Source organism: Oryx dammah, unplaced genomic scaffold (assembly GCF_014754425.2).
Source record: "Oryx dammah isolate SB20612 unplaced genomic scaffold, SCBI_Odam_1.1 HiC_scaffold_29, whole genome shotgun sequence".
Classification (NCBI taxonomy): domain Eukaryota; kingdom Metazoa; phylum Chordata; class Mammalia; order Artiodactyla; family Bovidae; genus Oryx; species Oryx dammah.
The window spans coordinates 127,819-152,494 of record NW_024070213.1 but is presented as its reverse complement, the minus strand read 5'-3'; the positions used below and the strand labels follow the sequence as shown (position 1 = coordinate 152,494).

Below are 24,676 nucleotides of genomic sequence, written 5' to 3'. Positions count from 1 at the left end.
CCTAGTTGGTGCTCAAGAAAGTTTTCCTAATTGAATGAAGAGAGCCTCAGGGTTATAACTTCACCTGATGTCCATCAATACCTGTATCCAGCCCACGCAATCTGTACTGTGTACTGAAATTCCGTGTGGGCCTCAGTCAACATCCTCTGTGTGGTAAACTCTATCCGGACGGGATCAGCGCCCCTTGGGCAGATGCCTCTGTCCAGCGCTGCTCAGCACCGTCTAGGGGAACAGCTCCTCCAGCTCTGATCAGTACTCGGCGGGGAAACAGCTCCTGCAGCCCCAGTCCGCACGTTTTAGGGAGACATCTCCGTGGGCCAATCAGCACCCCTTGTGGGACAGCTCCGACCAGCCCTGGTCAGCACCCAGACGTGGACAGCTCCTCCAGCCCCGTTCGCGCACAGCCCACACTCTCAGTCTGAACCACTCGGATCCGGGCTTGGGAACCCCAGGCTTCTGCTTTGATTCCCGGGAAGTCAGCGCAGCTCCCGGGGCCGCGCCCACCCCTCCATGAGGCCCCGTCCCCCCCGCCCCCACAACAGCTAACCGGGGGGCTGCAAATCGACTTTCCCATCGCCAGTTCCTTGCTGAAGCTCTCACCACGCGAACTGATGCCCCATCCCCACCAATCTGCTTCCCACCTGCCCCCACCCCAAAGAACCAAGCCGCACACGCGCCTCTCCAACCCGAGCCTCAGTCAAACCATCTCGCCTCCTCCAACCAGCTTCCCCGCCGTCCCCTCCGCCCTCCCCCGGCCCGCCCTCCTCCCCTCCCCCGGCCCGCCCTGCTCCCGGTCCCCCCGCCCCCGGCTCGCGCTGCCGCGGTGTCCTGGCGTCGAGGTGTGCTGGCGGCGGGGTGTCGCAGGGCGTGTCACGAGGTGACCGGGGGCGGGCTGAGGACGGGCGGGCGGGAGCGACGGAGGGCGCGCGGGGCTGGCGCTCCGGGCACCCCTCCCCCGCCGCGGTCGGCAGGCCTTTCCCCGGAGAAGATGGCGGATCGGGCGGAGATGTTTTCTCTTTCCACCTTTCACTCGCTGTCGCCGCCAGGCTGCAGGTACGCACTCGGGCGCCCGGGCCCTTCCCTGCCCACCGCTCCCCCTCTGACCCCGTCCCCAGACTCCGCCGGCCCGACCCTGCCACCCCACCCCCAACGCCCTTGGGGGCCCGAGCCCCAGACCCTCTCTGGTCCCGAGGCCCACTTGCTCCCCATCCCCCACTCCTGGTTCCAGGCCTCTCCACTTTGTCCTCCCCTTACGACCCTCCTCCAGCCCCAGTGACCATCCCCCACCCCCACCCCAGATTCCTGCCGGGACCCGGTGCTGCCCCCAACCTGAGCATCTCCTCCAAAGGCGGAGGTCATGGGCCGAGCCCGAGGGGCAGCCTGCCTGCGGGGTGCTGAGCATACACTCTGTGCCTGGCAGTGTCCTTTTTGGCCTTGCTGGGCCTCTGTGGTGGAGGCCTGTCCTGGTCTGCAGGGCTCAGGGAAGAGAGTTGCAATCAAGCCTGGAGCCTGGGGGAAGGGACTAGGGTGTGGAAAGGGCTGAACCGTGGGATGTAGGCCGGCCTTGGGCAGGAAGAGCGGGTAGAGGGGCTGAAGTCCGCTCCGGCGCAGGCTCGACCCCTCCCCCTCCCCTGGCCGCAGCTTCAGTCCCCCTCCCCCTTCTCGGCTCAGCCTGACTCCCCCGAGGCTGAGGCTGTGACCCAGAGGGGCCTGGAGCTGAGCGCAGTGGGAGGAGAGGCTGCTGGCTCTGATGAGAGGACTGGGAGGAGGGTTGGGGGCAAGTGCTTCCTCTGGGTGGCTCCAATTGTGGGGGAAACACCCTGGAGAGCAGGGCTTAAGCTTCAGGGTAATGGCAGGATGCTGATGTGGGAGTTGGGGGCTCTGGAGATCGTGGGGCCGAGGAGCTGGGGTGGAGGTCTCCCTTGGCCCCTCCTTAGGACCAGCTCTCAGGCCAGGGAGTCCAGGACTGACGGCTCTCTCAGGAGCCCTGTCCTTGCTCTCCTCTCCAGGCCTCCACAGGACATAAGCCTGGAGGAGTTTGACGATGAAGATCTGTCTGAGATCACTGATGACTGCGGTCTGGGCCTCAGCTATGACTCGGACCACTGCGAGAAGGTGGGGAGATGGGGGGGCAGAGGGCTCTCACAGGAGAGCCTCGCTTAGCTTCTGCTCAGCGGTCTCTGGGGCAGGGCTCAGCTCAGCCTTGAGAGGAGCCTCTCGGTGCCCCTCTCCCTCGGCCTCTTGACTTGTGGGCCCCTCGATACCTGACACCTCTCTCCCTAAGAGCGGCCCTCTGAGGACCTTCCCCAGCAGTCCCTGCCTGGCCTCCTCCATGGGCTGGACTTGGGGAGGGAAGCTGTGCCTCTGCTTTGGGGCCTCTGGCCCCAGATCTGCCCCCTTCCAGCTGCCATCTCATCTCCTTCTCAGCCCTGTCCCCACCGCTCTAGCCTCCTGTCCCCTCCCCTGAAGTTCCCCTTGCCCCATCTCCTCCTCCCTGGCTCTTCATGCTTTTGTTTTCATTCAAGAACATTTCTGAGCAACTCCCGTGTGGCAAGTGCTAGAGGCTTGCAGGTGCCTGGGAAGACAGCAGGATAGGTGTGGCTCTTGCCCTTGGGAGCTTAGAACCTAGTAGGGGAGGAAGACGGGTGAGAGACGATGGCTGCCTAAGCCTCAGCATCTGGGTTCCAATGAGGGGACACATGGCCCACCCGAGACTGAGGCCATTAGGGAGATTTTCTAGTGGAAACGCAGGGCCATGCCCTTAGGGAAGATAGCAGGAGCTGGCAGATGAGGGCAGTGTACCGGAGGGGATGGAGCAGAGGAATTGCTGGCAGGAGATTAGTGGATCGCAGGCCCTGAGGTTGGTGCAAGTTTGGTGAAACCTGGTGCTGGGCCTCTTTGCTTCACACATTCATTTGATCTTTACTGAGCTTTTATGTGGGCCAGGGCCTGTTCTCAGTGGGGGTCGGGGTACCCCAGTGTACAATATGGACATGGCCCTGTCCTGGTGGGGCTTGCAGCTTGCTGGGGAGACAGATGCAAACTCTACGGTTAATTATGACTTGTGTTAAAATGCTTTGAAGGAAAAAGTACTGGTGTTAAATGTGATGGGATTTGAGGGTGGGATGAGGCTGGCAGGTGGGTTGGGGCCTCTTTGAGGATCTGTCACTGAGACTTAGGAGTTTGGGCTCTTATTTACCAAGATCCTTATGTATCTTAAGCTGATTTTTAAAAAAGCAAAAAACAAAAACTGCTCTGCTCTGTTGATGGAGAGCAGAGTGGTCTGGAGGGAGGTTTCCTCCCTTGACTTGTGGCTTCCTGCTTTCACCTTTCCTGGCACCTGGGACCCCAGGTCGCTGTCCTGCTGCGGCCCAGCTCTGCCCTGTCCTTCTTCCTGCAGGACAGCCTTGCCCTGGGACGTTCGGAGCAGCCGCACCCCATCTGCTCCTTCCAGGATGACTTCCAGGAGTTCGAGATGATTGACGACAATGAAGAGGAGGAGGAGGACGAGGAGGAGGAGGACGAGGAGGAGGACGAGGAGGAAGGAGAGGGGGAGGGCCAGGAGGGAGGAGGCCCTGGCCCAGAGGCCCCTGCCCCAGAGCCCCTGGTCCCCTCCCGTTCCCTAGAGGAGCCCCGCAAGCATCGACCTACCGCCCTCCACCTGACGACGCTCGGGACCCAGGTGAGCTCCCAGGCCCAGAGCTCCCCCTGGTTCCTGGGGTGGGGGGCTCTGGTGCCCACGGCCACCTGCCCCCTCCTGCCCGCGAGGACGGGGGGCGCTCAGCGCCGCTCTCCCCCTGCCCCTCCCCCACCGCAGGACTCGCTGAACAACAATGGAGGGTTTGCTCCAGGGCCTCCGGCCTCCAGGCAGGAAACAGCGCTATGCCCAGCGGCGCAGGAGCCTCTCCGAGGTGAGCAGGGCAGCAGGGCAGCGGTGGGTGTTGGGGAGCCGCACAGGAGGCGGGGGAGGACAGGGGGGTCTGACCTGAGCCTCTGCCCCGCAGAGCCGCCCGCCCCCCTCCCCCCCACCGACACGGACCCCTGCGGGGCGCAGCCACCTGTGCGCCCAGGCTGCGACTCCGAAGGAAACCAATCCGCAGGGCCCCTGGCGCCCGGTGGGGCCTCCCCCTCCTCGGATCCGGGTATCGAGGCCGACCTGGGCAGCGGCTCCAGCGGCGGCCGCGGGGGCCGGCGCAGCAGCCAGGACCTGTCGTCCCCGGGCTCCGACTACGAGGACGTCGGGGGCGCGCGCCTGGGGCGCATGATCTCGTCTATCTCGGAGACCGAGCTGGAACGGAGCAGTGACGACGGCAGCAGCAGCAGCGGCCGCTCCTCGCACCTCACCAACTCCATTGAGGAGGCCTCGTCGCCGGCCTCGGAGCCCGAGCCGGAGCCCGAGCCGCCCTGCGAGCCCCCGCGCCGCCCCGCCTTCCTGCCCGTGGGCCCCGAGGACACCAACAGCGAGTACGAGTCCGGGTCCGAGTCGGAGCCGGACCTCAGCGAGGACGCCGACTCGCCCTGGCTGCTCAGCAACCTCGTGAGCCGCATGATCTCCGAGGGTTCCTCGCCCATCCGCTGCCCCGGCCAGTGCCTGTCCCCCTCGCCGCGCCCTGCGGGCGAGCCTGCCTCACCCGCCGGCGAGGCCCCGGCGGCGGCGCCCGGCGGCGTGGAGCTGGTGGACATGGAGACGCTGTGTGGGCCGCCGCCGCCCGCGCCCCCCGCCCCTCGGCCCGGCCCTGCGCAGCCGGGGCCCTGCCTCTTCCTCAGCAACCCCACGCGCGACACCATCACCCCGCTGTGGGCCGCCACGGGTCGCCCCGCCCGCCCAGGCCGCGCCTGCTCCGCCGCCTGCTCGGATGAGGACGACGATGAGGACGAAGAGGAGGAGGAGGAGGCTGAGGCTAAGGCGGCGCCCCCCGGGGGCCGAGGCGCGGGCCCCGCGGCGCTGGACGCCTCGCTGGTGTACGACGCGGTCAAGTACACGCTGGTGGTGGACGAGCACACGCAGCTGGAGCTGGTGAGCCTGCGGCGCTGCGCCGGCCTGGGGGAGGACAGTGAGGACAGCGGTGGCGAGGCCAGCGAGGAGGAGGCAGGAGCCGGGCTGCTGGGCGGGGAGCAGGGCCCCGGGGACGCCTCCCCGGACAGCCCGGACCTCACCTTCTCCAAGAAGTTCCTCAACGTCTTTGTCAACAGCACCTCTCGATCTTCCAGTGAGTGAGAAGGGGGAAGGGGGTGGTCCCAGGGGAGCAGGCTGGCTCCTCGCCCGGGCACGCAGAGCGACCCCCAAGGGCCAGGACAGCCTGAGGGTCTGCGGGTGGTCAGCGCTGGGCACTGCCCTCTTACCCAGAGCCTGGGTGGGGGCTTTCCCGGGCTCCCCCCGGCGTGGGGAGTGGCGAGGGGAGGCTGCTCTGTCTCCAGCCCCAGACGGGGCCAACCCACCCCAGCGGGCCACGGGAAGGGGACCCTGGCTGGCCTTCTAGCGCCTCCCTGAGCCTTCCTCTCTGTTTCTCTCTCTCAGGCACCGAGTCTTTTGGCCTTTTTTCGTGCCTGGTCAATGGGGAGGAGAGAGAGCAAACACACAGGGCTGTCTTCAGGTACTGCCACCCCCCTTGCTGGCACTGACCCTCCACCCGAGTCTCAGACCCTCTGGGACGCTGGTGGGCACAGCCCAGCCCTCCTGCCCCTGCCCTAGTGGTCTCCCACCTCTGACCCGCCCTCAGGTTCATTCCCCGCCATCCCGATGAGCTGGAGCTGGACGTGGACGACCCGGTGCTCGTAGAGGCTGAGGAGGACGACTTCTGGTTCCGTGGCTTCAACATGCGTACGGGCGAGCGCGGGGTCTTCCCTGCCTTCTATGCCCATGTGGTGCCAGGGCCTGCCAAGGACCTGCTGGGTGAGGCCCCTTCCCTGAGGGTCATTTTGTCACCCAGACCCTCTCTTGCTCGCCTAACCCAGGCCCCTTGTGACCCCTTAGGGAGCAAGCGGGGTCCCTGCTGGGTGGAGCGCTTCGACGTCCAGTTCCTGGGCTCCGTGGAGGTGCCTTGCCACCAGGGCAATAGCATCCTGTGTGCAGCCATGCAGAAGGTCAGTCTGGGGTTGGGGGTGGGGCGAGCGCTGCAGGCTGGCTCAGCCCTTGGAGGCCTCAGCCTGGGACCCCCAGCGCTGACGGAGGGGCTGGCAGACAGGCCGAGGGCAGCGCCGTGGCTGTTCCCCGGCACCATCCCACTGACCGCCCCCTGCAGCCCGTCCTGTTCGTGTCTGGAAGTCAAGACCAGCTCTCTCAGACCCTTCTCTGGGGTCTCATCTGATAGTCCCTCAGTCGTGTCCGACTCTTTTCGACCCCAGGGACTGTAGCCCGTCTGATTCCTCTGCCCATGGGATTCTCCAGGCAAGAACACTGGAGTGGCTGCCATTTCCTTCTCCAGGGGATCTGCCTGATCCAGGGATCGAACCCAGGTCTTCTGCATCGCAGGCGGATTCTTTACCACCTGAGCCACCGAGAATGCAATTTGCTCGCTCATTATTCGCTCAGTGGCCGCTCAGGAGGGCCTGCCTGCCTGCCGGTCCCGAGTCGGAGCCGGAGCAGTAGGGGGGCGGGGCAGCCCTGCCCCCAACCTCTCACGGGACGGGTGCTGAGGAGCCCGGGGCTGCAGTCCTGCAAAGGGCCGGGGAGAAGACGGGGCAGGCCACCCCGAGACCACGGAGCGGCCGAGACCACGCTCACATCTTCCTGAATCGGGGCCACAGCTTTTCAGACCTAATTGAGAATGTTCCCCCAGGGGGGAAGCTGATGCTTGTAGGCTCCTGAGACCTTCTCCTTGACTCTGCAGATTGCCACGGCCCGAAAACTGACCGTCCACCTGCGTCCTCCTGCCTCTTGTGACCTTGAGATCTCTCTCCGGGGTGTCAAGCTGAGTCTCAGCGGAGGCCCTGAGGTGGGGTGTGGGCCCTGACCCTCGCTGCGGAGGGTGGAGCAGGCGGATCAGACGAGGCGTGTCTGGCGGGCTGGGCCACCTCTGTTAACTCTTCCGCCGTCTCTTCCAGTTCCAACACTGCAGCCACTTCTTCCAGATGAAGAACATCTCGTTCTGCGGCTGCCACCCCCGCAACAGCTGGTAAGAGGCTTCCCCTCCCCGTAGTCCCCTCAGGCCCCGGGGGCCGCCCACGTGCAGCCCCACCCACTTGGCTCCATGAGGTGAGCCCCACATGGCGCCCACTCTGTTCCGGGCCCAGGAGACACGGATCAGACAGGCTCCCATGTGGTCTGGGTGGGAAGACAGACACACAGATAAGTAAGTGCTTGAAGCATCTCTAGGGATCGGATGGACATCTCTCTGGGGCTCCAGTGAGCAGAGAGGTGGCTGAATTCTCCTGGGACTTGGGGGGCAATCGGAGACCACTCTATAAACCTCGAAAGACAGATGGGTGACAGGGTGGGTCTTCTTGGCATGGAGCCAGCTGAGCCAGGGCCGGGGATGAGAGGCACTAGGGGGTCTTTAGGTGAGCCAGATGAGGCAGGAGGGACACAGAGGACCTGTGCCCTTTTGACCCTGCCAAGGAGCTTGTAGTTAATCCCATCAGCAGTGGGGTGGTGGGTGACGCCGTCAGGCTGACCAGCTGGCTCTGCCTACTGTGCAAGTGGAAGGACCCAAGTGCTGCTGGCCAGAGCCAGGAGGTGTGGGGCCCTCTAGGTGGCGTGTCTGGGCGGGTTTCGGGAGGTGGGGCAGGCAGGCCTGAGCTGACTGGATGTAGAGACCAATCTGCAGGGAGAATCGGGTGACCTGGGCGTTGAGCGGTTGGTGACCCACACAGCAAGAGAAGGGGCATGGCGCGAACGGGCCTGGCAGGCCGGCCGTGCAGTCTTCAGTTGCCGACGTGGTGGGGTTGCGGTGTCCGTTGTTACTGGGGTCTGGAGCGTGGAAGAGAGACCTTGGGGCAGGTATGTTTTGGAGCAGGCGGATAACTTCGGCCATGAGGCAGACAAAATGGCCAGGCCGAGAGAGAGGAGGTGGGAGTGAGAGTAGTGGTGTACCCGGCCGTGGAGGCCGGCCGTCCTGCCCAGTGGACTCTGCGCGGTGCCAGTGAGGCGAGCCGTGCGGCACAGTGCTGTGTGCCCCAGAGGAGGCGATGGGGGCTGAGCCTCGAGGCACACAGAGCCCTGCAGGGGCCCGGAGGTGCTGCTGGCGTTTGAGGCCGCAGGTCCCCAAGGGAGGCAGACCGTGAGAAGCACACTCTGTTCCCGGGGTTGAGGCTGGGTGTGTGCCGTTTGCACGCTTGTGGTGAGACTGGGGGCGCACTGTCTGCTGGCTGGGCAACGGTTTCCACCCTTAGCAGGGCAGAGCCCCGTTTGGCCGCTTCTCCATTGAGAGGGAGCTGGTTTGACGGGCTGGAGATCTGGGTAGGGGGCCGGGGCTCAGACCAGGCCGCGGGGTGGACTGTGCCATGAGGACTGGCGTGCATGGCAGCCATGTGGACGGTGGCCTTGAGAGAGAAGGACGGCAGAGGGAGACGGGGCGCCACAGGCTCGGGCCCCCAGGCCAGACCCTGACCGTGTGCAGCTCCGAGGTTCGGAGGCCAGGAGGGGACCGAGGAGCTGCTGCCCCGGCCCCGAGCTTCCTGATATTCGCTGCTCCAGAACCCAGCCCAGGCCCCTCAGGGAGGAGGCACAGGGAGACGGTGCCCGGCGGCTCAGGTGAAGCAGGGGCGAGGTCGGCCTCTGCTGGGGGCCTAGGGTCTGGACGAGGTAGGAGTGAGTGCTATCACAGGCAGCAGAGAGCGTGCCCAGGGCGCTGGAGGCTTGCTGTCTGTCCGTGGCGTGTGTTCGACCCTTTCTGGGCCTTGGTGCCGTCGTCTTGAGACCGGCCTCACCGCACTGTTGTGAGGTTTGTGTCGGTTATTAATAAAAAGAGCTTGCTTAGGAGGGTGCCTGGCCCTTGCTCTGAATCCAGTCATCTGAGCGTGGCGCTCGAGACAAGGCCGTGGCGTGTCTGTGGTCCACACACGCATGGTGTGCTGGTGATGACGCTGTCCTGTGGGCTCCCATCTGGAGGAGCCGCAAAGCCCTGGCCCCCCGGCGTGGACTGGATAGGCCACAGCTGGGTGAGGGTCCCGAGCCTCCTGCTGCGGGGCGCTGACAGGCCCTCCCTCTGGACAGTAATTTTTGTTAATGTCTTGCTGAGAAGAAGGGTAGGTTCAGGGAAGCCGCACAGGGAACAGAGCTGGGGCCACGGAGCTGGGGTACAAGCTTCTCCTCCAGGAAGACTTTTGCACATCAGGGCCCATGTCAAGCCCACAGCGGAGCCTGAAAAATACTGTGGGTGTGCAGGACGAGAGGTGGAGCTGGGCAGGCTCCAGGCGTCAGGGGAAGGACGGGGAGGGGTCAGCCGGGACGCCCAGCAGACCAGGGAGAGACCGCCTCGCCCTGTGGCCGGGGGCAGCTCCGGGCGCTGGCTCGGGAGGAGGGAGACGCAGCTGGATCCCCTTGTGGACACACCAACAGAGGTCATTAAGTCCTTACGCTGCCCAGCACTGTGCTCCTGGACAGGAATCATGTGACCCGCACACTCCCCAGCCTTGCCCGCCCCGCCCCCTGCGCTCTGACCCCGGGGGCCGGGGCTCCATGCCCTGACACCCCTGTGCGCTCGCTGCCCCACCCCCCACAGCTATTTTGGCTTCATCACCAAACACCCGCTGCTGAGCCGCTTTGCCTGCCACGTCTTTGTCTCCCAGGAGTCGATGAGGCCTGTGGCCCAGAGTGTGGGGTGAGTGGGTCTGGAGGGTGGGCCAGTGCACACGATGGCCGGGACCGGGACGGGGTGCTGACCTGGTGCCCCGGGGTGCACAGCTGCGGGGAGGGTGGGGATGAGGTTTGGGGGGGGTGGGGGGGGTGGGGGGGTCAGATGGCAGTGGAGGGTGTCGAGGGGCCTGGGCGGGTGGTCCTTAGTGTGGGAGCGGCATTCCATGGGGTGGGGGGAGTGGGGGTAGGGAAGGCCACACTGGACCCGGACAATAAGGAGCCAGGTCCAGGCCAGGAGGCTGAGGGCTGAAGCTGGGGCAGTGTGGCGGGCCCGGGTAGGGCCGTGGGGCCCCGGGCCTGAGGATGCTATCCCCCTGAAGCCGCGCCTTCCTGGAGTACTACCAGCAGCATCTGGAGTATGCCTGCCCCACAGAGGACATCTACCTGGAGTAGCCGCCCCACTCTCCTGCTCCGGGAGCAGCAGGCCTGGGGCCGCCTCGGGAGGCTGCCTCAGCTTCAGCAAGGACTGGACTGGGGGCTCGTGGGGCCTGACACCTGGGGGGCTGCGGGCTGTGCGGGATTGCGCGTCTTCGCCTGGGGGGGCCCTGCGCCTCTGCCCCCCATGCGTCCCTCTGCCGCCCGGGGCTGCCCGCGGCCCCCCCCAAACCCCGTCTGTGTCTGCTCCTCTGTGCTGCGAACTCTCACCCTCTGCTCTTCACTGTGGGGTCGGAACTGGGAGGTGCGTGGGGAGGAAGCTCCCAGGTGACCCCTCTTGCTCGTCCCCCGTGATTTATAAAGGAGTTTTAATTTTTATAGTGAATATCAAGGGATCGTCCCGTCCTCATCATGGGGACAAAGAGAGGGCCCCCCATACTGCCCCACTTGGCGCTCGGGGAACACAGGGAGGGGTTCCCCAGGAGGGCTTTGGTGGGGACTAGGAGTCGTCCCTGATGCTCACCCCGAGTCCCAGACGCTGCTAGGAGGAGGGGGCCCTGGCCCGGGCCCCAACCACACCAGCATCTGCTTTGCCGCTGCAAACACTCCCCGCAGTCCAGCACCTCAATAAACTTTCTGCTTGGTGTGACCCTGGCTATTTCTGGGGTGAGGGAAGCAGATACGGGGCTGGGGACCAGGTGCTGCCCACGGTGGCGGGGGCCGAGGTGCCAGGGTGCCGGAACTGCTGTCTGAAGCCCCACCGGGCTCCTGGTGCGGCGTGTGGCGGCTGCCCTCCACCGCGACTCGCTGGGTCAGTGAGGAAGCTGAGGCCCGAGAGAAGGTCAGGAGATGCGTGTGCTGTCCGCCTGCACTGGAGCATCAGGCTGGGAGTGTGTGCAGGCCTGTGAGTGTGCCCGCGTGCTTGTGAGTGCGTGTGTGAGACAGCAGGCGTCACTCTGCTTATATCCTAAGACTGGTGCTTTAAAAATTCTCCAGAGAGAGCCAGAAGCAAGGGGTGACTGTCACATGCCCTGCCTGCTGGGGAAAGGCTTCCGTTGCTTCTGGCTCCGTGAGCACCCGCTCTCAGGCGCTGAGCTCAGCGTGGCGGTCAGCGCTTTCCCGGGGGTGGGCCTGCCTGCCCCCCCGCCCCCCAAACCCGGGACAAGAGCAGCAGGAAGAAGGCCACGGGTGCAGGGGATGGAAGGAGGAGGGCCAGGGAAACAGTCCACACGTGGAGGTCAGAGACGCCTGTCTGTGAAACCATGCGCCTCTGCTCACCCACCCACAGAGGACACAGTCACGTGCCAGGCGTCATCAGTGACCCCTCAGCATCTGGGCAACCGCCGCGCAGGCCAGGGCGCCGACCCCGCAGAACAGGGAGACCCAGGGGAGCACCTGTGAGCAAACTTCTTACCGAGTGCGGCTGAAAGAGGCGGAGCCCTGAGCCGCCCACACCTGGGAGGTGCCATCTGCCCAGCACCCCTGCCCCGCCACTGGGCTCAGTGCCCTCCTCCCAGCTCGCCTCCCCGCCTCTCTGTCTCTGAGGCCCTCTCTATCTGCCGGCCTTTGGGACAGCGGCCAGACGTGCTCGGTGGCCTCCGCGGGGCACAGCTTCCTGTGGGGCCCTTCCCACGCCTGCCCGGCCCTCCGCCCTGGCCTCCTCTCCTGACCTCTCAGGCACCTTCCTTCACGCCCGCCGCTTCTGGGGGCTTCTCAGCCCGGGTTCCCTGCCCGGGCTCACAGTCTCCAGCTCCAGCTCCCTCTCACCGGCGCCCTCCCCCAGCTGGGCTGCGCCCTGTGCCACCCAGGGAGGCACAGGCCCGGCTGTCTTCCAGGAGCGCCCTCTGCCGGCCCCTGGGCAGCGGCCTCGAGGGACTCTGTCAAGGGGACCCTGACATGGAGGTGCACAGGAGCACACGCCGGGTGGCATCCGCAGACACTTGGAACTCCCGAGCTTTCCCCACACGTGCCCGCGTCCTCTTGGGTTGGCCGAAAAGTTCGTTCAGGTGTTGCACAAGCTGGTTTGGAAAACAACTTTTCGGCCATCCCAATAGATCTGTGCTCTATCGTGTTTTCCAGTTTGCTGAGCTGGAGCCAGCCTAGACTCCCCTGCTGGCAGCCTCGCCCCCACCCATCACCCCTAACTCTGCCCGCTCACCTCCCACCTCTGCCGGATCACACCACCTGGATCTTTGGGCATCAAGCAGCTCCCTGCAGGCTCCCAGCCCTCACCTGCCTCTGCAAGTCCACCAGCGCCTGCAACGAGAGCAGAGTCTCAGCAGAAACGCTCGCCCTCCTAACCCTGCGGCTGTAATTCTGGCGGCTCCCAACTGAACCTCCGCCTGCCCTGTTGCTGGCCTCCAGCCCCTCTTCCCTCCACCCCACTCCCGCCCTTGGAAACAGCTTCCTGTGGACATCTGCTGCCCTCTGCGTGTGGCTGGGCGATCTCCTACCCTCCTGGATGCGGGAGCCCTGGGCTCTGGGCCCTGTCCCTCCCCTGGCAGAGGATGCCAACTGTGAGTCTAAGAGCATGTGTGTATGCCAAGACGCTTCAGTCGTGTCCGACTCTTTGCGACCCCATGGACTGCAGCCCGCCAGGCTCCTCTGCCCATGGGATTCTCCAGGCAAGAACGCTGGAGTGGGTGGCCCTGCCCTCCTCCAGGGGACCTTCCCAACCTGGGGTCAAGCCCACGCCTCTTATGTCTCCTGCGCTGGCAGGCAGGTTCCTTACCACTAGCGCCTCCCGGGAAGCCAGCGAGCGCATGGCTAATGCTCCCCGTCCTCCCAGAGCCTGGCGCGGCACCTGGCCCACCTGCCGGGGGCGCTTCGGAGCCCGCCGCGGGGAGTGAGTCAGCCCCCCGTGCCGGGACTCTGCCTTCCAGAAGCCCAGCCAAGGGCAACACCCTGCGCGAAAAGCTTTACACACGATCCTGTTTAAAATGTTGGAAGCGGGGACTTCCCTGGTGGTCCAGCGGTTGAGAATCCGCCTGCCGATGTAGGGGACACAGGTCTGATTCTTGGTCCAGGAAGACCCCACGTGCCGTGGAGCAGTTAAGCCCGTGCACCACAGCTCCCGCGGCCACAGGCTCCAGGGTCCATGCCCACGACAAGAGAGGCCGCCCTGAGATGACTGCGCAGCCGGGCGGGAGCCCTGCTCCCCACAGCTCAGAAAGCCGGCACGCAGCAACTAAGACCTCGTGAGGCCAGAAATAAGTGAGTTTTTAAAAAGTTGAAAGCATAAAAACAATCTAAATATTGACCAATAGGGTTAACTGATTTAGGCTAGAAAGAAATAATTGGAATATTGGGCTGATTTGGAAAAAAGTGTGCTTACAAATAACAATCATACAGAAAATGTTTGTTATGTTGTGAAGGAAAAATAAATATGCAGAGTCCATGCTCGAGACTACGCTGGAAAAGACTGAAAGGAGACAAAGACTGCAGTCGCCCCCGGAGCCGAGGCGGACGGCTTCTTCTTCTTTCCCTGCAGTGGACACATCCTAACTGTTTATTAGGGACCCCCAAAGGCAAATAGAAACACTCACAGAAAAACTAAAAATAAAAAAAAAAAGATAAACTCTAACAAGAAAAGCTATTTTGGCCACGATGAAAGTACCCATCTCAGAGGATTTGGTGTGCTCGGCCAGGAGGCTGACAGAAGCAGTCGTATGTGAGTTTTATTTGAGGCTAGAAGGAGATTGAGAGAATCAAGGTATAATTTAAGGCAAAAAAATTAAGGCAGAGTAGCCAAGATCATTATAAAGTGAAGAATGGTGGTCTCAGCTCAGAGTCTAGTTATGAAATATTGACCAAGAAATTCATGATTCAAAATGTTAAGAAAAGCAGAAAAACATAATCAGATCTAAAAATACAATCTATAAGGCAAAGAAAAAAATACATGTACAACTGGGACTTTATATTCTTCATGTCACTAGCAACATTCTTTTTGGATGTTAATGGGGATATTTCAACAGGGGGGTTAGGTGTGATGCAAGTATTGAGCTCTAAGAGAAAACCCCAGGAAGACAGTGTAGTAAGCCACGGCGTTTCTTATGCCGCAGGGGGCCTGGAGGCTGGCGTGGAGGGCATCAGGGTCCTCTTGGTTCTGGTCCCTAGTGTGTGCTCTCAGTCCTCATGGCTCCCCGAGGCTGCTGGATCTCTGCGCGCTGTGCTCGGTTCCAGGCAGGAGGACACAAAAGGGCAGAGGGCAGGCAGCTGGTTTGGTAAAGGCCCCACTGTGTGCTGTAGTGAGGAGTGGGCAAGAGCGAGGCAGAGGGAACAAAAACAGCGTAAGGCCCATCCTTAAGGCTGGGTGCCCTTCCCTGATGCACCTCCCGAGGGTGGGGAGCCAGAACATGTACCTGCTGGCTCCTGGCCCTAGCTGGTTGAGGGCCACCCCAGGAGGGCTCACCCTTTGCTCTTCAGAGTGTCTCACGCGAGGCTGAGAGCGGAGTAAAGAAGCAAGTCCCCTCGGGACCACCCAGCCAGCCACAGCCAAGCTCAGGACCCCTGCCTGGGCTTCTGATCTTCACAGCTGAGCAGCCATCCTGACATTCTCAAAAGAAGCACGGAGAGCAAACCCCCCTGAGGGGCCTCCAGGGACCAGCCTGCCCCAGGCTGAGGGTGGCTGAGAGGCAAATGGCGCGCCTAAAGACAGGCCATTAGGGGGCACGGCCTTGGTGCCGAGCACAGCAGTGGTACCGGGACCCCGTTCTTGAGACAATGCCCTGAGCTGGCCTCACCTGGTGTTGCAGGTGTGAGGTGCGTGTGAACCGGGAGGTGCTGCCCAGCTCAGGTCCCTCTTCCGATGTGTCCCCGCTCCGGCCTGGGCCTCGTGTTCTGGAATTAGCACGGGACCCAGCACACAGGCCTGTCTCCGGCCCTGGCTCTTCCTTGTGGTGGCCTCCGGAGTCCGCAGCCAGTGGCACCGAGACCTGTGCCCTCTCTCCGCCAGCAGAGTGCAGCTTCGCAGGGAGGAGGACAGAGCAATCGAGCCCTGAAGCTGCCCCGGCCACCCCTGGGGTTGGTGACAGGACAACTTTGATTTGGTTTATTTCCTTACTGCAAATTTAGAGCAGACAAGAGCAGCCAGTTCCCAGCATCCGCCTGGCAGGAAGGGGCCTGGCTCCCACCCTGTGTAGACTCCCACCCTGTGTAGACAACCCCCTCGGCGGAAGCAGCTCACCACACTCACACTCCACCGCCTGCAGAGAACCCGAACCCCGAGAGCAGGAGGCCCCGTGCTCCCCGTCCCTGCCCCAGGCTGGCTCTGCTGGTGGTGAGCTGACCCCTTCCCTTGCTCCCTGGGCCCCAACCACCTGGAGATCCACTTCTGGGCAAGACAGGAGGCTGGACTGAGGGTCCCTCCAGGCTGGAGGGGGCTGTGGTCCTCAGAGACCCAGGTGCCCCCTGGGGAGGGTGGGCTCTGGACACTCAGCTGGTGAGGCCGCTCACGCCACAGTGTTGTAGGGTCTGCAAGACGAGGGGAGTTTGCACCCTTGCCGAGGGACCTGGGCCCAGCCAGACTGCCCCCCAGGGCCCTGCCATCTCGGACCCTCCCCAACCCCAGTCCCTCTGCCTCTGCTCCCCCTCCCTGGGTCTGTTCCTCTGGGCAGAGGGACTCCGCTTGTCCTCCTGGCAGGGTTGGGGCGGGGGGCGGCGGGGCAGGCTTGTGCCTTGGCCCCGGGGCTGTGACCACCTGAGGCGGGGGGTCTCCACACAAAGGAGCCCAGGAGGCTGGGGGCACAAATGCATGCCTCCTCCCTCTGCTACCGCTGCCCCTTTGGCAGGCCAGGGGTCGGGGGACTGGCAGGACTCTCCAGACGTCCTGGGTGGTGTGCAGGTATGACGAAGGTCAGGGTCGGATGCATGAGTCACGGTGAGTACAGACCCCGGTGGGGGGCAGGCACACCCACCTGGTCGTCAGGCCCCCCTCAGAGTGAGCTGCAGGCCCTGCCTGGGTACCCTAACCAGGACGCATGACTTCTGGGACAACATTCAGAGAAGAGGCGGAATTCATTCTACTCCATGGAGATGCCCCCTTTTGCTACCCCTTCTGGCCATTTGGGGGACGAGCAAGCACCTGAGCAAAGAGGGACAATGGGAAGGCGAGGGGAGGGTGGTCTCCCTGCGGTCGTGGTCAAGGTCGCGAGGTGGGGGAGGGGGAGGTGGTATCGGGACCCCTCCTTTCCTTCCCACCGCCTGAGGAGAAACCGCGGCACCCACAGCCTGCTGTTCTGTTCATCCCAACACAAGTAGCTCCTGGCAGAGGGGCCTGGGCTCCCTGAGGAAGCTGCTTAGGGGCGTGGATGGTCTTGGGCTCACAGGGAAAGGGCTGTTGCTTTTTTTTTAGGTTTTGGCCGTGTGGAGGCCTCGTTGCTCTGAAGGTCTTTCTCTAGTTGTGGCGAGTGGGGGCTCCTCCAGGGCTGCGGTGCCCGCTTTCCCTCTGCCGCGGCCTCTCCTGTTGCAGAGTGCACGCAGTAGGGCTCGGGCTCAGTAGCCGTGGCTCAGCTGCCCGGTGGCAACTGGGATCTTCCCGGACCAGGGATCGAACCCATGTCTCCTGCATGGCCTGGTGAATTCTTTACCACTGAGCCACCAAGGAAGCCCAGAGCTGCTTTTCAAATCAACAGCAGCAGAGCGGGGATGTTTTGGACAGCATCTGAGGCCATTAAATGCGTGTATAACGTGTGAGTGTGCGTCTGGGTCAGGTGTGCATGCCCGCATACCGGTGCCTGTGAAGAGGGGGCATTGCACTAACACAGGTGTAATGATGAGAAACAAGCTTTTCTGCTCTCAAAGCATCATAGCAGGCCCTGCATGGAGGGGAGGGGAGGGGAGAGCCTCACGTACACACGAGTACCCTGCCTCAGGTCTCGGCAGACAGGGAGGCAGCCCCTGACTGCTTCAGTTACTACCTCAGCCCACAGTTATGCTTCCGTGGGACCGAGGACTCTTCCTTTGTGGCATTTATAACGGGTAAACTTTTTAATGATATAACTGACACAGTCATGATTAGATTGTCATTTCCATTGAACTATAAAATCTTTTGTTTTGTTCAGTTGCTCAGTTATGTCTGACTCTGCAGCCCCATGGACTGCAGCACACCAGGCTTCCCTGTCCATCATTGACTCCCGGAACTTGCTCAAACTCATGTCCATTGAGTTGGTGATGCCATCCAACCATCTCATCCTCTGTTGTCCCCTTCTCCTGCCTTCAATCTTTCCCAGCATCAGGGTCTTTTCTGATGGGTCAGCTCTTCGCATCAGGTGGCCAAAGTATTGGAGCTTTAGCCTCAGCATCGGTCCTTCCAATGAACACCCAGGACTTCCTTTAGGATGGACTGATTTCCTTTAGGATGGACTGGCTGGATCTCCTTGCAGTCCAAGGGACTCTCAAGAATCTTCTCCAACATCACAGTTCAAAAGCATCAATTCTTTGGCCCTCAGCCTTCTTTACAGTCCAAGTCTCACAGCCATACATGACTACTGGAAAAACCATAGCTTTGACTAGATGGACCTTTGTCAGTAAAGTTATGTCTATGCTTTTTAATATGCTATCTAGCTTGGATCATGGGATTCTCTGGTGGCTTATATGGTAAAGCGTCTGCTCGAAATGCGGGAGACCCGGGTTCGATCTTTGGGTTGGGAAGATGCCCTGGAGAAGGAGATCGCAACCCACTCCAGTATTCTAGCCTAGAAAATCCCACGGATGGAGGAGCCTCATGGGCTACAGTCCACGGGGTCGCAAAGAGTCAGACACGACTGAGCGGCTTCACTTTCACTTTCTCTAGGTTGGTCTATAGCTGTTCTTCCAAGGAGCAAGCATCTTTTAATTTCATGGCTGCAGTCACCATCTGCAGTGATTTTGGAGCCCAAGAAAGTAAAGTCTGTCCCTGTTTCCGTCGTTTCCCCATCTCTTTGCCATGAGGTGATGGGACTGGATGCCACGGTCTTCGTTGTTTTGAATGCTTTAAGCCGGCTTTTCCGCCCTCCTCTTTCACTGTCATCAGGAGGCTCTCCAGTTCCTCTCCGCTTTCCGCCGTCATCAGGAGGCTCTCCAGTTCCTCTCCGCTTTCCGCCGTAAGGTGTGTCCTGAGCACACAGCCTCAAGCGTGCAGCTCCAGCGCTCCACGCACGTGTGCACACCGCACTTCCAGCCCTTAGTCTGGGGGGAGCTGCAGCAGTACCTGGTGGTTCTCTCCAGTTGTACCCAGTCGGTTCCCACACCCCGAAACCTGGGCAGTCTAGCTGTCTTTGCACTGAACTCCACTCCGTCTGTGTGCTCAGGATTGATGCTCAACTCCTTTGCTAGTCACTAAACACCACAAGAGCGGGACTTCCCTGGTGGTCCAGTGGCTAAGACTTCATACTCCCAATGCAAGGGTCCTGGGTTCAATCCCTGGTGCAGGAACTAGATCTGCGTGGTACAACTAAGAGTTCAAATGACATAAAGATGCCACACACAGTGAAGATCCTGCGTGCTGCAACTACGATCCAGTGCAACCAAAGAAATGTATGTTTAATAATAAAAAAACCCCACAGGAGCAGGGGTGAGTCCCCTCTTTTGATCCGTGCCCCAGCCCTATGCCAGTAAAGGTTTGTGGAACTAGTGAGGTGATGCTCACAACCCAGCTGGGCAACAAGGTGCCTGCAGGTTGTGTCTGAGTGTTGGCATTCGTTCACTCTTGCTGGAGTTTGGATGTGATACAGAGATCGTGCACCTGCTTCCACTCCTGTCCTCATCCTGAAACCAAGGCACCCTGAGGTGCCTGCAGGCCCCCTGGAGGAGAGGGTGCAGGCGGCACAGGGTGGGCATGTCCAGAGCACATGTGCACGTGGGTCCTCCCTATGCCAGCCTCAGGGGGGCAGTTCCAGGACGCAGTGGGATCTGGGCATGGTAGTGCAGCGCCCAAGCCAGACAAGAAGTGACGGGTCACATGGAGAACACAGAAGGGGTCCCTGCACCTGGACACGTGCCCTCCACACATCCCGTCCACACGCCCCCCAACCCCCAGCGAGACTGCCTCTGGCTGCAAGTAACACACAAGCCAGTAGCCGTGGTTTCGGAGGCTGGTCTGTCTTCCCACACCATGAGCTCCGGAGGGACACGGCTGGGGACGCTGATTAGCGTCCAGTGTCAGCTCAGGGCCAGCAATGACACAGCATCATCCTCACCATCTCCAAGATGATGCTGAACAAGACCCTGGGCTCCAGCAGATGCCCTGAGCTTTCTCTGACAAGGATCCTTGGCTATACACTCTTCTCAGGCCAATCACTGGATCGTGAGTGGCTAAGACTGGCTACTACTCTCCTGGGACTAGGAGAGGCTGCACCTAAGAGGTCAAGGGGTCTCAGCTCACCAACGAAAGGGTGGACTCCAAAGAGGATGGCTGTCTGGTCTACCACGAGGACAGCACACCCACTTCGGGGTCCTGAGCACAGCACTCTTCTTACTCACCCATGAGGGAGCGGGGAGCCCTGACATCAGTACACACACAGGTGACCCCTGAGGGCTACACGCCGTCGTGTAGGTGCATGCAGTGGGCAGTCAGGGGGCGCTTTCTTCAGAGAAGGTGCCAGACAGCGTCAAGGATGGGCATCTCGGCCAGCTGCCAGGGCTAAGGGACGAGGGCCTGGGGGAGGCATGGCAGGCCACTCGAGGAGTCTCGGTTCTGAGCACAACAGCAAGCCTGCAGTTCTGAGCAGATGGAGCCAAACCGGCATGTCTCTTAAGAGATCACTTTGGTGGAGAACAGCTCCTGCGAAGGCAGAGGGGCAGCCAGGAGACCGCAAATGTGCGTGCAGGCAGGAAGCTCGGAGCTTTGGAGGAGGCATTGGGGGCCGAGGGCAGGTCCCTGGAGCTGTTGCTGTGCCCTCCGAGTGCGGGGCCCCCAGCCCACGTCACCACGCCGGCTGACCGCTCCACCACGTAGAATGTGCAGCTCCTCAGCCAACTTCAGACAGGCTTCTCAGAGCCAGGCAGGTCTGGTTCCTGTGCTTCTCCGCCGGGGAAAACCTGGCTCTTCTGGGAGCTGTGTTCCCAGGGTCTGCTCTCCGCCACTCTCTCGCCCCCTCCCCACCCTCCCCTGGCACGCAGAAGCCCCGAGTGCTGCTCCGGTGGACGCTGTGCCCACACTCGCCACCATGCTTGTCTGCACTGACGCAAGCAATCGCCAGGGGGAGGAAGGCGGCTATCCCTCGGGCCGGGCGACCTCAGGGAAGTCACTGGTCTCTCCATGCCTCGGGTTCCTCATGTGTAACAGGGAGAAAGACACCTAGCTCAGGGCTCTCACAAGGATCACATGAATTATCACACAAGCGTCAGCTGGTGTTATTAGAGTTCTCGGGTACAAGCCACCTCCACACCCCCACAGCACAGCCAGGAACCCCAGACAGCCTCCATCCGCGCCCTCAGGGCTGGAACTCGGGGCAGTGGCAGCAGGACGGCCGGGGGGTGCAGCTGGGCTGGCAGCAGACCTGCAGGGTGGGGTCCTCGCCCCGCGCCATCTGGCTGGGCCCAAAGGTCATGGCAGCATCAAATTGGGCCTTGAGCAGCTCAAGTTGCTTCATTGCCTGCAGCGCCTCTGGGGCGACCTCATCCACACCCTCCAGAAGGTTGTAGTTCTCACCAGGGTCCTCAGACAGGTCAAAGAGCAGCGGGGGCTCATGGGCAGTCAGAGGACTGGAGGCGTGGCAGGCAGGGTCCGCAGTGGTGTCGCTGTGGACAGAGCCTGGGGAGGGGTGCACATCTGTGCACAGGGCAGGGGCGCTGGGCTCTGGGGCTGGGCGGGGTGGGCAGGGCTGGGGGAGAGGAGGTTACCCTGGGTAAAGAAGTGTGCCTTGTACTTTCCGCTCCGCACAGCAAAGACCCCTCGGACCTCATCCGGGTTAGCCGAGTAGAAGAAGAGGGTGTGCCGGGGGCTCTGGGGGCAGAGTCGGGGGGTCTGCACGTGCCCAGCACTGTCTGCTCCATGCTGGGCCCTGGGCGTGCAGTCGCTCCCTGCCCACCCAGAAGCCCCCAGCCGGCACCACTAGGATGCAGCTCGACAGAGGGTCCACCTGGCCCCAGGGGCTTCAGGGGCTGCCCACACTCACTTCTGGGGAGGGTGAGTGGCTGGTGGGGGCAGGGGAAGGGAGGTCAGAATGGGGGTCTGGGGAGCTGTGGCTATGTGCTCAAGGGCCCTACCTTGCCTGTGCCCAACAGCAGGGGGCTGAGGTCAACGCCATCCAAGGTGATATTGGGCAGCTGGGCCCCCGCCAGGGCTGCCAGGGTGGGCAGCAGGTCCAGGGAGCTGGCCAGCTCATGGGTCACACCTGGGAATAGAGGGCTGTACAGTCACTCCATTTGTGATCAGGGCTGGGAAGATGGGACCAAGAGTCGAGGAACAGAAGGCCTGAAAACTGACCGGGAGCGATGTGACCGGGCCAGAAGGCCAAGGCGGGCTCTCGGACGCCCCCTTCGAAAGTGGTTCCCTTTCCGCATCTCAGGGGGCCAGAGCAGCCACCGTGGGACATCCTCATCGTCTCAGGTCTAGGACACACATGGAGGACGCCAGCTACGAGGAGCCCAGGGTTTCCAGTGGCCTCGGGGACCCCAGCCCCAGACCGGTAAGTCACACACTTTGAGCAGGAATGGCCAGCACATGTCTGTCCACTCTCTGTCCTCCTAAGACCAGCACCTCCATGTACTCACAGCTGCCAGCCTCCCACACGCACCTGGGTGTCACCATATATGGCCAACAATTCCCGAGACCCCCTTAGCCCACTAGGTTCTTGGCCAGCGTCAACATCGGAAGACCCAGGGCCCTGTGTGGGGTTGACCAGCAGCCCCCTGCCCCTGCCGAGTACCCGTTGTCCGCAGTGAAGAAGACGAGTGTCTCTCCGAGCAGCCCCAGGTCGCCCACGGCTGTCATCAGGGCCCCCACAGCCGCATCCAGCTCCATCAGGGAGTCCCCAAATGGCCCTCGGCCTGAGTGTCCTGGAAAGCTCTGCCCACTGAACTGGGGGTAGTGGGTGTGCTGAGGATGGAGACTGGAGTTAGCACCAAGTGGGCATCACGGGGAGCCTGGGCGGGGGGCACGGGCACTCACATGGGAGGCGTAGTACAGGAAGAACGGGCGGCCTTGGTGTTGGGCGTCAGTCATGAGGTCGCGGGCGAAAGCCACGTAGCGGGCCTCGAGTCCAGGCAGCCAAGGGGGCTGTGCCTCCACCGACAGGTTGGCCAACAGGGGGATAGGGACCAGGCCCTGGTCACACATGCCTTCGCAGGGAGTGGCCGGCGGGAAGCAGGTCAGATTCTGGCAAGGGCCCTGAGGGAGCAGCTCCTTCAATGGTCTAGACTGTGGGGTGGGGCTCTGGGGTCAAGGGGAAGGACCCTGGTGGCTCCTACCTGGTCATGGGAGTACGGGATGCCCAGGAATCGATGGAAGCCGTGGTGGGGGGGCAGAAAGGCCCCCTCCGGCCCCACCCCAAGGTGCCACTTGCCAGCTATCCCTGTGAGGTAGCCTTGGGCAGCCAGGACCTCAGCCAAGGTCACCTCCTCCAGGGGCAGGCCCCCTCGGGAGCTGGGCTCCAGAACTCCAGGGTACAAGCCCATCCGAACTGGGAGTCGACCGGTCAGGAGGGCAGCCCTACAGGGCAAGTCAGAGTCCACGCGACAGAGCAAAGCCAAGATGCACACAAGAAGGGGAGGGAGGAGAAAAACAGAGAGATGTGAATTTCTCCATAGAGGCAGAGGCCCTGCTCCTCCCTCTGCACTCCAGCAAACAGCCAGGGGTGAGGGCTCCCGGTTTCCTTCCTCACCGCGAGGGTGTGCACAGAGACACAGGCACATAGAAGTCTGTGAACCGCAGACCCCCTGCGGCCAACTGGTCCAGATTGGGGGTGGTGGAACTGGGGTGCCCATAGGAGCCCAGGTCCCCGTAGCCCAGGTCATCAGCAAAGATCAGCAGGATGTTAGGTGGGCTGGCAGCAGCCAGGCCTGCAGCCAAGGTCAGGGTGAGGGTCCATGGAGCCTCCATGGCTCACCGCACAGACAGGCCTGTAACAGAGATCCTTGGGAGAGAAGGCAAACTGGCTCCCGCAAGCTCTAACCCGGAGACCCCTAATTTGAGTGCTACCCACTCCCCAAACCCGGACAGTAACCTCCCCCAAGAACCCAGGCTCAGGCACTACCCTCCGCTGAAACCCCAGACCCAAATACTCCCCCGACGGAGACAACTCCTTTCCAGCTGCCTCGGCACTCGGAGACCGTCGACCCCAACAAAACCCAGGAGCCTGTGGCCCGGGATCTAACTCCCTGGAGACCCTGAAGGGCCAGGACACCTTCAGACTCTCCGGCGGAGACCTGACCCTCTTCTGCTAAAGGTCCCGCCTAGGCTCACGGTCAGGGGGGCAGAAGTCCCAGAACACTGACCCGAGGGGGCCCACGAAGCGGGACAAAAGCAGTTCAGGGCCGAGGAGGGGGCAAGTGCGGGACACCGGGAAGCCGGGCCCTCCTCGGGCGCTTCCGCCTCGGCCCGGCCTGGCCCCGCCTCGGCCTCTGACCCGTGACTCCCGCGCGGCCCGCCCCGGGGCGGGGCACGGCGCTAAGAGGGCGGGGCACGGCGCTGGGAGGGGCGGGGCACGGCGCTGGGAGGGGCGGGGCACGGCGCTAAGAGGGCGGGGCACGGCGCCGGGAGGGGCGGGGCCTCGGCTGGGCTGCGGGCGGCGGGTGCGCCAGGGTTTGCGCCCGGAGGCCTTCGGCGCTGGAGGCGGGCGGCGCGTGAGGTGCGCGCAGGACGGATCCTAGTGTTGGCGCTCGGCGCGCTAGGGTTCCTTTAAGGCCCTGAGCCTGGAGAGTGTGGAATGAGCAAATCGAACCGGAAGCCGTGGAGTCCGCGGGCCGCTGGCTTTTCCCACAATGCTATGTTTGGTGTTTTCTTGAAACAGATCAAAAATCTTTCCGACCTTCCGCTCCGCTCGTGTGTGGGGGTGGTGGGGGTGTGGTGGGCCGTGTGTGTGTCGGGGAAGGGGCTGGTGCGGCATCTGGAGGGCGGTGTCTTCTCTGCATCCGGGCCACACCAATGGGAAGGGCTCATCCAAAGAGATGCCGGGCCTGGCTCCATCACTGGACAGCCTTGTTCGAATGACTTCACCGTTTTGGTCCCCAGATTGTTTAGCTGTTTCAAAGTAAGAGAGAGCCCCACGAAGCGGTTAGGCGGGTATCTTACTAAGTGCAACTAAACACCCCAAGGTCAGTGCCTCCCGGAGAGTGCCTCCCCACAGCAGCTCCCCCAGGACATCTCTTCCCTGGAACTCCCCCCCGCCGCCCCGCGGCCCCCGGGGGTAGCTCTCTGGCCTCAGGCTCCCCAGCAGGGTCGGACCTCAGGACCAGCAGCATGGGCTGCTGTTGCGGAGGGTTTCTCATAGTTCCTGCCCCTGGAGCCAGCGGGAGCATGGACAGGGTCCTTGAAAGGCCGCTGGTCCCTGGGGTGGGGCCAAGACACAGCTTCCCCTGAAGCCC

The 24,676-nt window shown here is 62.5% G+C and overlaps 2 protein-coding genes across 4 annotated transcripts; one reads left to right on the top strand and one right to left on the bottom strand.

The window, feature by feature from the left end:
• Positions 1 to 931: 931 nt before the first annotated feature.
• Positions 932 to 10,820, top strand: MAPK8IP2 (mitogen-activated protein kinase 8 interacting protein 2). The gene is made up of 12 exons (XM_040233535.1): positions 932 to 1,053; positions 2,010 to 2,115; positions 3,401 to 3,682; positions 3,818 to 3,911; positions 4,005 to 5,210; positions 5,519 to 5,594; positions 5,721 to 5,893; positions 5,975 to 6,084; positions 6,831 to 6,935; positions 7,045 to 7,115; positions 9,663 to 9,761; positions 10,117 to 10,820. Exons 1-12 carry the CDS (start codon positions 989 to 991, stop codon positions 10,187 to 10,189), a joined length of 2,460 nt encoding a protein of 819 aa, XP_040089469.1. The 5' UTR covers positions 932 to 988; the 3' UTR covers positions 10,190 to 10,820.
• Positions 10,821 to 20,482: 9,662 nt separating this feature from the next.
• Positions 20,483 to 23,729, bottom strand: ARSA (arylsulfatase A). Of its 3 annotated transcripts, none has more exons than XM_040233531.1 (9): positions 23,588 to 23,729; positions 22,975 to 23,212; positions 22,562 to 22,802; positions 22,263 to 22,481; positions 22,021 to 22,190; positions 21,579 to 21,703; positions 21,359 to 21,486; positions 20,993 to 21,095; positions 20,483 to 20,903 (listed from the first exon to the last, which is right to left on the bottom strand). In XM_040233531.1, exons 2-9 carry the CDS (start codon positions 23,190 to 23,192, stop codon positions 20,584 to 20,586), a joined length of 1,524 nt encoding a protein of 507 aa, XP_040089465.1. In that variant the 5' UTR covers positions 23,193 to 23,212; positions 23,588 to 23,729; the 3' UTR covers positions 20,483 to 20,583. The 3 variants fall into 3 exon arrangements, with proteins under 3 accessions (XP_040089465.1, XP_040089468.1, XP_040089466.1); XM_040233534.1 differs by having other exon boundaries at positions 22,975 to 23,226; positions 23,588 to 23,685; XM_040233532.1 differs by having other exon boundaries at positions 22,975 to 23,697.
• Positions 23,730 to 24,676: the final 947 nt, after the last annotated feature.